The sequence below is a fragment of the Rhinoderma darwinii genome, chromosome 3, assembly GCF_050947455.1.
Source record: "Rhinoderma darwinii isolate aRhiDar2 chromosome 3, aRhiDar2.hap1, whole genome shotgun sequence".
Lineage (NCBI taxonomy): Eukaryota > Metazoa > Chordata > Amphibia > Anura > Rhinodermatidae > Rhinoderma > Rhinoderma darwinii.
Genome location: NC_134689.1, coordinates 13005648 through 13018823, shown reverse-complemented (window position 1 = coordinate 13018823; position 13176 = coordinate 13005648). Strand labels below are relative to the sequence as shown.

The 13176-nt window shown below is 41.8% G+C and overlaps 1 protein-coding gene across 2 annotated transcripts in view; it reads left to right on the top strand.

Moving 5' to 3' along the window:
* Positions 1–13176, top strand: part of ATXN10 (ataxin 10) — a 97602-nt gene that overhangs the window by 26451 nt on the left and 57975 nt on the right. For both annotated transcript variants that reach the window (XM_075855938.1, XM_075855937.1), the window contains exons 4-5: positions 7198–7294; positions 8559–8723. In XM_075855938.1, the coding sequence (XP_075712053.1) occupies positions 7198–7294; positions 8559–8723 (262 nt within the window). The remainder of the gene's footprint in view (positions 1–7197; positions 7295–8558; positions 8724–13176) is intronic.

Sequence of the window (13176 nt, the reverse complement as noted above, 5' to 3'; positions counted from 1 at the left end):
AAATTTAATATAAGTTTAACCCCGTTATTTTTTTTTCATATGTTTGTTCGTTTTGAGTTATCGATGTTGTTTTTGGACGCCCGACGCAGTTTGGACAAATTTTTAACCTTTCAACGACTATAAAAATAAGGAAGGTAACTCGGTACTACTTTATTTTTATACTGTGTTTGCTAAAAGCGTGTAGAAACAAGAATTTTCAAATCCATTTTTGGCACTACACCTCCTAAAGTGATCTTTCCTCTGAGTTTTTTGGATAGAATTTAACTCTCTGAGGGATTGCTGGTTATGGAATAATGGTATAGTAAATACTACTTGAATACACACCAGATTTTTACTGGAATAGGGGCTTCAAATTGAGAGCGTTGGTTGACCTTTTATAGAACCTCCACAAATACATATTAGGTAATCGCTTAAATAGCAATTCCTCCAGGGAAAAATAAAACTCCCCCGTGCTCTTAGATCCTCATGTATATTTTTCTTTCAAAGCTCAGTTGTTTGTGCTGTTCATCTCTCCTTCTTCCCTAAAAAGAAGCTATCATTGGCTGCCATCTTACAGATACAGAGGATCTGCAACCCGGTCACAGTCACTGCGTCTACAAGTCTACGAGCTCATATTACATTAGCAACTTCTCCATGGATTCCCTGTTAGTACATTTCTTCATACTTCTTGAAATCCTGCCAAGGCTGCTGTAATCCTAGTACTTTATTAATTAGCAAGTTCCCTCTACAGACTTGTAATTCCTTTTAGTTTGGGAAAGTTTTCAAATCCATCCATCTTTTAGAGCAGGGAGGAAGTAAAGGTCTGGAGTAATTCAAGTCCCCTGCTTGTAAGTGAATGAGGCTAATAAGCAGCATAGCACACTATTTATTTTTAAAATTTTAGATTAGACCCTTAAAGGACGAGTTTCACGAAAAAAAAAAATTTTTAGATCAATTTGCTTTTAGTGTTTTATTAAAATTTTTTTTATTTATTTGTGTTTTTTTTGTTTTACTTTTTTTTTTATTTTGTAACTTTTTCTTGTCTATGGGGCTGCCATTTTTTTTTTCCATCTCTGTGTCGATTAACGACACATACAGACATGGAATACGGCACATACAGCCCCATAGTGAATGCGAACAGGACCCGTTCCATCCACTATGCTGTACGCCGTCTGTGTGGGAACGGCGCATGCGCCGCTCGCACAATCCAGACTGAAGGTCTTCGGCCGAGCGACGTCCGGCGCCGTTTTCTTGTGGACCGGAAGCCGCGGCCGGACAGTAAGATTACTACTTCCGCTCGCGGCTTCCGGACACTGTTCTGAAGCAAGCACGAGGAGCGGAGGGAGAAGACGAAGCGGACGGACCGGAGGCAGCGGCAGGAGCAGTTAAGTTTGGTCTGTGTATGTACGGGATTTACTGTGTGTTTACTACTGTATGTAAACCTTCTACACTGTGTGTTAGCTCAAAAAATGGCGACACAAAGTGTAGGAGGTTTGACCGTTCAATGTCCTCCTTTCTCCCGGCACTAGCCAGGATAAAGGAGGGGGGAATCTGTGAGCTCACTAGAGCGAGTGAGTTTTCTCAAATTTTGCAGCATAAAGCAATGAGGTTGCTTTACGACATGCCAATGCTGCAATTTTGGGAATTGCTCCATCTAGTGACCAGCACTGGGAAATGTTATAAATTAGAATCTAATTTATCATATTTCCTGACTCGTGAAAAAATTAAAAAAATTAGAACAATGTTTAATCATTTATACACTAACTGTTTAACTAAAAAAAATTCTAGCGACACATTCCCTTTAAATGTACACCCTGAGATTCTTCTAAGAGGTTTTTAAGTAAATCACTGGAGGTATGCGTTAAAGCGTATTTAACCTTTCGGGTGACTTTTTTTCTGAATAAGCTGTTGCTTGTGTAGATGAGAAATAACACTACTTCTGGCCATTATAGGCTCCATCTTTAATTCTTAGTTTTTCCTGAGCTAGTGGGCAGAGTCTAATTGCTATCCTGTCTGCCATACAGAGCACACAGATGAGAATATCCTGCTCCCCGATCTTTCTAATATATATATATATATATATATATATATTACAGCAGCATGGAGGACATCATACAACAGTAATAAGCAGTGTAGCTGTGAATCCAGCACTGGGGTGAGATCTAACACTTACTAGAAGCTGCTGCAGCACGTCTCTGTGTGTGTCTCTGCCTCTCCCACTAATCCTGCTCCCTTCTCTCCATAGAATCCTTTGGGTAGCATGTAATTTGATCTCTCAGTGATCTGATGGTCTGTCTACTCTAGAGGAGATGGAGATACCAGTAAATTGATTTAAAGGGGGTTTTACACTGGGCAATTATGGTGCAAACGATTATTCATAGAATGCTTGTTGGCGATAATTGCCCTGTGTAAACAGGGCAGCGATCAGCAGATGAACGTGCAAACACTCGCTCATCTGCTGATCGTATCGTTCTAAAAAAGTAAAATATTATCGTTGTCGGCAGCACATCTCCCATGTAAACAGGGAGACGCGCTGCCGACGAGATGATAATGTATGGGGACGAGCGATCTGGGTAACGACTGCTCGTCCCCATGCATAGCTCCTTGTGACCGGAGCAAATGAGTGCAGAGCAACGAGACAGATCGGCACAACGAGTTGATCGGCGCTCGCTGCGGGGGGGGGGGGAAACCGGCCTGGGGAATTAGGGCCTTAAGTGAACAGATCGGAGGAAGGGGGGGGGGGGGGCAGAAAAATGGAAAAAGAGACCTTTTTCTCTAATAAGATATATATTACAAAATTTCTTATGTTTGCTTATACTATTGATTTATGCAAAGTTAGTTGAAAAGTTAGTGACCATTAAACAAAATCCTATTGATCTCACAGCAACGATGGATAATCATAGGCGTACTCCGGATGGAAGAGAGATCCTTGTTGCTTATGTATTTAGCTTACCCATTCCAAGCACCCAAGTGTGAAATTGGAGCAAATCCCCAGTATTAGGTCTGTACTGGTATTCCGCCTACGGATGTACACAAAATGTTCCCATTTACCGACAGCAAGCAGAGATCCTGAAAATAGTGAGGAATTGAGCATTGATATACATGTACAAAAGCCTTTATGGTTTAGGTTGTCTTTTCAGCCACATACGAAATAAAGTAATATTTTATATAGATATTAAAAAAAATACCCGAATTTCTGTAAAAATTCAGTAGCCTCAACACTTCTGCTCCAGACCCGTCAGTGGCTGGAAAATTGGATTTCGTCCAATGCTTTTGGGGTAGAAAAAGTTAAATGTTCTTCTGACCCCTCAAAATTGTTACGGGTGACATAAAAGTTCTATTTTTACCGGATTATGAAGGACCCAGGGATGGACAACATTTCTACGTGTGCAGTCTGGACATCCCAAGCTGGAAGTCATTGTAATGTTTCCACTTCACAGAAGAAGGGAATCTTTTCCAAAACCTGACTCTTAAAAGTCCCAACGTGAGTGGGCTTGTGGGCACTGCTGCTTTTTATAGCTGGGCTCGAATACACACGTATGTTTATTGAACGTACTACATAAAAGTTCTGTCTCAACGCTGTTCAAAAATAGCTGAAATCTTATTTTTAAAGTGGTTGTCCAGTGTAGAAAACCCATTTTCATACACCATATTAGGGAATTCTGAATTAATCCTCTTCAGGATCCTCATCTCTTGGCCTGAGTGGAGAGCGATTTACCAAGAGCGTCTCTCACTCTGGATTGCACAGAGGCACTACTGTGTAATACTTAATCTCCCCTGTGGTGGCACTGCAGGGAAATAGAACACTTACTGCCAGATTTTCTTACGGATTAGAGCTGATCGCTGGGGGGGTCAAAGCCAGGGGACACTCTGCGATCTGCTTAACGTCAAAGCAAAAACCGAAACTGAATGCCAGAACTAGCTGCCTTAAGGGGTTGTGTGGTCTAAATCTATTCTGAGCTAATTCAGGGGCCACATCTCCATAAATAAAGCTAGGGACCCACATCTATTTTGCCTCTTGGCTCCGGAGGACCACAGGTGACCATGGAGTTCAATGTGACCCCCGTAATACTTAGTTACTGCAGAAAAACATACCATCGCACCCGAAAGATTTCCTTCTATCCATTTACGGCCTCAGCCTGACGGACGTATTGTAGCCTTGTTCTGGTTGTAGCACCCAGTCTCACCTGCGGTTGTGCTACACTTGTATGGCTGGCTTCACTGTCCTCCGATGATATCAGCAGTTTGCTGGACTCGTGGTAAAGAACACTGGTAAAATGGACGGTTTTGTTTGGAAAAAGGGGTTTTCTTGAAACACTATTTTTGGGTAAGATAAAGGTGTCTGTGCATGGGTGAGGGAAGCTGAACTCTGAGTCCGACCCACCATTTACATCCTAGGTGACAGGCCCGCCATCCCATGGGCCTAGTCTACATTTGACTCCATTTTTTTTTATATAGAGGGCAACATATAGGGCAGGAGTGTCACCCTATGTATGGAAACAGTTCAACCGTTGCTCGGCGAAGTCCAGTAACACGTAATAGACCTGGGAGGAAACCACACGTTGCTCTTAAATCTCAGAAAAAGGCCCGTCAAGGTATGGAAATCCTTGCTTTCTATTTATACGTGGTAAGAAATTGCGGCAAACCTTGTGCTCTGACTGTAATTTTCCATTTATATGAGCCATGATGGACACTGTAGCGGCTTCTTATAAGTGGCAGTGTGGGTGGATCTTGTATAAATTATGGGTTCAATCCCTCGTTACTCCCCCAGAGTTCTGTGCTGTGGGTCGGCAGTACATCATCTTGTACCTACACAGTGGGTGGCATCCCGGCTGACATATCCTCGTTGGTTTTCTTGGTTTCCTGGTGAATTTTGCTTAATGCTGAAATATTAACTATAGTGCGATATTATGACAGATCATTATTCTCTTGTAAATCATTAAAATTATTCTCACAGATGTTTTTGAGCTTAAAACGAAGATTCTAAATGTAGTGGATTTGTCATTTTTTAATGAAGAGGTTTGGTAAAGAAGGAGAAAAAAATGAAAATAAATTTTGAAAATATATATATATATATATATATATATATATATATATTTTTGTTTTTAACTTTTGTCTTTTTTTTTCTTTTTTTTTAACTGAGAAAAAAAAAAACGTGGAAAAACGTTTTTTTCCTAGCCTGGGGTAAGGGGCTGTTCACATCTGTGTTGAAGGCTCTGTTAGGGGTCTCAGTCACAGATCCGGCAGAAATTACCAGAAACAATAACAATAGTTCAGCATGCTTCACTATTGTTTCCGGTAAAACTGCAGACCCCTCACCCCCCAACGGGAAGCCGAGGGAGCCCATTAAAGTCATTGGGTTCCGTCGGCCACCGGTGGTGTTCGTATGGCAACAGAACCAATGCGTCCGTCATTCCCTTGTTCTGCTCCTCTGACGGAGCAGAACAACGAAATATCCTGACGCAGATGTAAACAGGGCCTAACCCAGCAAAAATGTTCCTCTCATGAGAAACCTTTACAAAAACGTCATCCCTACTATAAGGGTATGTGCACACACACTAATTACGTCCGTAATTCACTGACATATTTCGGCCGCAAGTAGTGGACCGAACACCGTGCAGGGAGCCGGGCTCCTAGCATCATACTTATGTACGATGCTAGGAGTCCCTGCCTCGCTGCAGGACAACTGTCCCGTACTGTAATCATGTTTTCAGTACGGGACAGTAGTTCCACGGAGAGGCAGGGACTCCTAGCATCGTACATAAGTATGATGCTAGGAGCCCGGCTCCCTGCACTGTGTTCGGTTCACTACTTGCGGCCGAAATACGTCCGTCAATTACGGACGTAATTAGTGTGTGTGCACATACCATAAAGGTCACAACTGTCTTATGGGGATCCACTAATCAGGTGCCATTCAACCCAAAAAGTTAGACCCAGCACATAATTTTAGACCAGCTGTAGTCCTGTCTTTTTGCTTTTATTATTCAGATTTTTGACTAATTAAATTTGTAGAATACTAGTTTTTACAGACCGGCTCTCTGTTCTGGCTCCTAGGGGGAGGTGCTAAGTGAGAGACCTCCCCCGCTGTGATGTCTATATGGCCTAATAAGGCATAAGGATGTAGCTTGTCTTCATAAAACAACCCCTTTAAGTTGAGACGTCTTGTTGTATTCATGACATCCGCTCTTGGTTCTGCGGTAATATTGTATTTTTGTTTTGCAGTAATCTTGTTTGTTTTTTAAGGGACTATTGTCCTCAAAACACATTCTATTTCTGTACAAACTTGTGTCCATAGATCATTTGTGGCGTGGTTTACCAGCAGGATAAAATTAGGTCGCTCCTTCACACACTCCGCATCTTAGTTTTTTTTTTTTTTTATCTTTTAAAATTAAAATAACACTGCCCACTTACGCATAAAGAGTGAATTTCACATTCGGGCAGGTGGGATATGTTTGACTTGATATTCGAGTTGGGGGCATGGGGTGAAAATGGCTACCGAAACCAATGGAGAATTCCACAACGTAGCAAAATATATTTATTTACTATCACTTCTATATTTGGAGGCAAATTCCAGTCATTGCATAATGCTGCACTAAAGACCTCTCCGTAAGCGACTAGAAATGACCGGGCTTCAAGTCCCATGATGCATCATCTGCTTCACAGTTTTCTAAGTCTATCCCTCGAGGGCTGGTTTTAGGGGGTCGCAAACTGGGCAAGTACCCAGGGCCCCCCAGGACAGGACCCCCATGAGCAAACACTTTTTTTTTTTTTATACAACCGGTGCTACTGGAGACTCTCTCACACACTTGATTTTGTAGGAAAATATGTCAGGGAGGTGACAGCCACTGGTTGCTACAGTGTAGAAACCATACTGTAACCGTAAATACAGAAGGCACAACGATTTTATAAGGTGCAAGTAAGTAGCCAATCAGATTCTAGATCTCGAGGGTATGGGAAATAATTGGTTCCTGTGGACAACATATTTGTAAAAACACACATATATATATATATATATATATATATTCTATAATCTCGGTTGTAAGCCTAGAGAGGCTACGGGAAGAAAGTCCAAAATACTATACATAGATATATATTGCAGTTTGGTGCCGGATTATTAGACTTTCCGGATTGTCCGATTCCAGTTTAAAGGATTTTCATTGTTCTTACATTTTTATATTTTATTCTTCATGAAATATTTTCTCTGGTTGTGTTTTTCAGCCTTCCGCTGCAGCCTACAGTTTCTTGGCAATGCTGCAGGAGGGAACCAGGACTCCCAAAATAACATCTGGAAGCACGCTTTTCCACATCTCTTCCTGTAAGTATGTGCGCGCCGGTTTTCCATCTACTGCACTAAATCCCTCTTTTATAATTAGCAATTTTGTGGCGGAGGCGACTTGTAATCCAACCGTTCTCCTCTGATAAGATTTATTTACTCTCTTGTGTTCGGAGGTAACCCAGAACAAACGACCAGCGAGATCGAGCAGCCGTACGTTTCAGGTGTGTCGCACTGCGGCGCTATACAGACCCCGAACATGGGGTGTATGTGGTCTAAAGATGTCTCCACTACTGCAAACAAATCAAAATGTATAGAATGAACATTATAAAATAAGCGTAACTTCACCCAAAGCAACACGAAAATAACAATAACATATATAATATTGGGCATGTGACAGGTCTTCTAATTTATAGGTCAAAAGGAGTTAAACTATTCCTTGCTTTTGGGTAATAAACCCCCCAAATTTTTTCATTAAAGTTCAAATTAATAGCAAGCAGAGATCTTGAAAAATTGAATACCACGTTTACAGGTTCTAGGGAAATTTACAAGTACGGTTTCAGATGTATGAGATAAAGCAACGATGTGCCGCGGATGTTTTAGGCCACACAGCTACTTTAACAAATAGTCGTTGGGTAGAGGGGTATATCAAGACGCGACAAGGAATATAGTTTTTGGGTGTTTGCAAATTTCCCATATATGAGAGCTCGTTTTTTTTAGTTTTTTTTTTAACGAATAAAGTTCATTGATTTGATGATGAATAGTTCTCTGACGTTCTGATGTACTTTTTTTTTTTTCTGCTTGCTAACAGTGAATAGGAACCTTTTATTGTTTATATTCAGTGGCTGAAAGCCTGACATAATGGTCAGCTCACACAACTGTAAGGCTACAAAGTGGTGGTCCGGCTTCTCTCACTCCCAGCGATCAGCTGTCCTCACTGGGGGACTTCACGACCAGCCACACGATTTCCCTGCAGTGGCCACTACAGGTGGAATGTAGCATTACATGCTGGCCATCCAATCGAATGACTGCCAGGCACGTTGAGGTGGGTGCCATGTTGGAAATTCCCCTCTTACGTCCATTTACCCAAATAGAACAACCCCTTTTATAGTGTTGTTTTTTGTTTTCTTTTAAAAGAACATTTCCATTCACTGACAGCAAGGAGATGCCTTAAAAAAACAGCGAGAAAATAAAAAAAACACCAAAGTATAATAAAAGGTTGCTTTATTGACATTAAACCGGAAAGCCCCTTCAATTCCATTTTTGCAAAGAGATAATTTTTTTATTTGTCTGATTTATGTTGTAGGAATTGCCTGACCCACGAAGACGACAAAGTCTCTGCTTACGGTTCGATGGTTTTGTACACTTGTATGGACGATGACAAAATGGCCGAATTATTAGAACCTGCCAACCTTAACATTGCACTGCGTGTAATAACTGCCCACGGAAAGCGGTCCGATGCGGAGTGGCTGTACGTACTATTTGTTTTTCCCATTATGATTGATTACTTTACGATACACGTATGGACTTTATTATGCTGCACGTACATTATTTGGTTTGTGGACTCTCGGGCTATAGGCAGTTTAACCAAATATATTATCCGTTCCCCCTACTTTTTTTTAATGGAATCTACCACTTGTTGACCCCTTCTTAACGCTCATTCTGGGGGGGGGGGGTCATGCTGGTGGTGTCTGACCTGGTCAAAAATTCAGTTCTAATTAATTTCATAATATATCTTTATAGGTAGCAAAATTTAGTTTTTCTGATACAAAGCTCCAAATCTCCTGCATAAACCTAGTTAAATCTAGTAATTCTGGAGACCTGTAGCCACCACTAGGGGGAGCTTAAGAGCTTCTATGTACAGATTCTGTTCAATGGGGGCTGTATACTTCGTTCTGTAGTAAGCTCCCCCTAGTGGAAGAATTATTTACAGCAGCTGTGCAGTTGGGGATCTCAAAAATAATCTTTTCCATGTCACTGCCTGTGAGTGATACTTACCTTCAGTTTAACTTCTTGAATTTCAACTCCTTTTTAGCGCTGCTCCATTTTGGCAGAGCTAAGGTCAGTGACTGTAATTTAGACGTGTCCTGTAACACGGTCCGAAATGGCCGATGAATGAGCGCCGATCGACAAGACTGCTCTTTGATCGGCGCTCGTTTGCTCCTTTCACAAGGATCAGTGATCAGTTATGAATGGGGACAAGTGATTGTTACTCGAATCGTTTGTCACCATACATTTCCATCATGTCGGCAGCACATCTCCCTGTTTACACAGGGCAATTATTTGGACTGAGCTTTGATATAAATGCTTGTTTACCCAATGTAAAAGGGCATTAAGGTAGTCTAAAATCTATCATCTGTTTTTGGCTGCTGCTCCTTCCCTTTCCCCCATGCTTTATACTGCAGCTCTGCTTGCTCAACAGGATGTTCATGTCCTTTCTATTCTACAATGAATCAAATTATTATAAACTACAAGCAACTAAACCACCAGTGAGCACAAGATCAATTAATTTGGACAAATACACCAAGGCAAATGGTCCTGAATGAAGCGGGGAGAAGCTTTAGCACCATAAAGGGGTAGCCTTCTTTGACAAATCTTTGTCAGAAGGGTCCCTTGACAATAAACTGATCACAAAGTGTCCCCTTGCTGGGACCCCCAGCGATCCGCTGTAATCTGTACATAAACCTGGCAGGAAGTGTTCCTTTTCCCAGCAGCACCACCACAGGGGAAATAAAGTATTACACAATGTAAATTTATAGCAATAGATTGTCTATGTAATGAAAGACCGGACAGGTCCTCCAGAGCCAGAGACGCTCTTTATATCCGCTCTCCACTCTGACCAATAGATGAGGATCCTGAACACGTGACCCCCCCCCCCTTTATTTACTCAGAATTCCCTAATAGGGGGTATAGGAATGGGTTTTCTTAATGCAATATATGTAATTATGTCCATTGAGTTGCTTACAGTTAGTCAGTGTATTGACCCTAATCCTGCCCTTTTTTTTAATTTTTTGTTCTAACATGCCGGGTATTATTTTGTAGTTAAAACTAAGACATTGTGCATTTCCAAGAGGGCTGAAGGGATTGTAGACAAGCGGGGAGAGGTCTTCCCAGATTCAACTTTTTTTATTTTTTTTGATAGAGCAGATCAAAGTGTAATTGCCCCCCATTCATCCCTGTTACTGGTGCTTTGTTTTATTCGGGAGGTCATTTGTTTTATAAGAATGTGGCTTAAAGCCTTGTTTTTGGACGGAGACCTCCTGAGCCGCTTCTATGAAGTGCCTGGTACCGAGATAAAGGGGGGGGGGGAATTAATCATATATGAGCGAGTCGCTAAATGAATGGCTTGCAAAAGAATAAATCCTCCCACTTCAAACACAAAAAATGAGGGAGAGTCCTCGTTTGATGACCGTCGTGATCACAGCCATTACTCCCTGTCCAAGTTTCTACAACGTTTTCTCCGAAGCCAAGACACATTGGTCACTTCTGTTTACTTGGCGAGCTTGTCGCACAGATGTAGATCCCACAAACTCCTCTCAGCCATCTTTTAAGTAAAAGAATCTACAATGGCTTTATTGTAACAAACTGGACGCGAGCCTAGAAATCAAGTGCTTACAAGTCCGGTGGAAATGGAGACAATAAGTCCTCTTACTCTTTCTTCGTGTCTTTTGGTTTTAATCTGTTTTTTTAAAGGGAATGTATCGTCAGAAAGTTACATTAGGGCATATGGACACCATAGAGGGAGGGGGTCCCCGCTGCTTGTATGCTCCCCCTATGAGCCAGAATGGAGGGGCGCTCTGTAAGGCATCATTCATGGATGGTCTGGATGACTGCGGCTTCCCTAGCAAAATCAGCTGGAAAGATAAGACTAATCTAAAACCTTTTATTATGGACTTTTTTTGGTTACAGAATACACAATAGGCTGACATTTCCTGTTTTCTGCAGGTCACTTTTGCTGTGTAGACTGGGACGCATACAGCAGAGTCATCTCATTATCATTAAAGAGAAATGATGGCTCTATTGTACAGCTGGGGCATAGATAAGGCAAGATGGCAATACTATAAAGACCTATAAGGCTTTGTATGCAGCTCCCCTGCCTTCCTCCATTGCTTCCTGGATACTCTATTAGGCTACTTTACAGATTTAGAACCATTAACTCACACTCCTTACAGCTGCCGTAAGGTGCGCACACCCTGTCGCACTTTTTGATGGACATTGATGGAAATCTGATCGATCTCATTATAGGCAATAGGTTCCATCGTGCGCCATATGTTTTCCATCATTTGACTGCTCCGGTTTTTCTTGGAATTCTCCTATGGCGGAACAGAACAACGGAAAGTTGCTGTGAACAGAGCCCAACATGTAATAAATAAAAGGCAAACTAAATACATATATACCTTGTCTTATAACATATATTTTTATTTTTTTATGCATTAGATATAATAGAGCAAAAAAAAAGTGTATTTCCTCTCTAGAGGGTAGTCCTGCCCATGTTCTCACCACTAAGGGCCCCCTCTCTCCGAGGGCTCCATAGAAGCCATGTGAATTGCCGGTACATACACCCTTAACCGGACGTCAGACACAAGCAGAACAGAAATCACTTGTTGCAAACACAGCAAAATAATAAGCAAAACAACTCAAAGGACAAATAAAGAGTTAATGCCGATGTTTGCTCAACTGAAGATTTACATTGGTGTTTTGATGCGATTTCCATAATGGAGCAGTCTGTATTTTAATTATACTTCTCTATTAGAGTCGTTTATGGCTGAAACGGAGTTCAAAGCTAGCGGAAACCTCATAAGCGGTGAACCTATCATTTATCTATGAAGGAAAATTAATCCCGGGGCAGTAAATCACAGCACAGAGAAGCTTATCTCCAGCCCCCGGACCCGTTTCTATGTCGTTCAATGAAATTTTGACCACAAATGGCTTTTATATTTAGTTACTTATTTAGCCACAAAATAAAATGTTTGCTTGAAAGCGGATCACACTTCTATTATTCCTCGGCTTGTTCGTTCCAGTCCAAAACGATAAAAAATAAAACCTGCAAATGTCCAGCAAGGCACCACCTTGGAGCCACCGCTATCAGCGTGTATATATCAGCAGAGTTCTTCCCTTTACGAGAGGGATCGATACCCTATTGTCATATGGACGGCATAGATGGGCGTAGTAGTGGCTCTCGCTGTGGACTTGAGCTCTCCATGTAATACATGTTCGGCCATGCGGGGGATTTGCATGGTCCACTCCTTGGTAGTGGTCTTGCTAAGCGGCTCTCAGATTAAAGAAGTTGCTCCAATAAGTCAACCCCTTTAATCGGATTTTACGGTGCATACAAATCGCGGGGAAACTCTAGGTAGCAGGGAAAATGTCTGGCTTCCCCAGCAAAATCGGCTGTTCGCTGGGAGGCGAACAGCTGATCACTGGCGCGGCTTTAATATGAAGACTGTGTCTTTGGTTGTGTAATTAAAGGGGTTGTCTCGCTTGATAGACCATAAGAGACTATTCACATAAGCTGCGTAATCGGCCGTGTAACAGCCGTTTTTCTTTAAAAATAATGTTGTATGGAGCCTGGCCGTCATTTTAATGGACCGTGTGAACGGCTCGTGAAAAAAATAGGACGTCTTATTTTTGCCTATTTTCATAGATCCCTCAATAGATTGGTCTATGAGGGATCTGAGAAATCGGGTCCCGCACGGATTCAAATTGGACGTGAAAAGCTGCCGATTTGACACCCGTTCGTGTGAATAAGCCCTAATAGTTTGATCATTGGGGGTCCGATTACTGTGACCTCCACTATTCAAGGGTGTCTGCTCACGTTTCTTGGCCCAGTCTGTGTAGCTACTTTTAGTTGTGGACCATCCCTACTTGTTAGCATGGTCCCTTGGCAATAAACCGATCACAATGTGTCCCCCTGCTGGGACCAC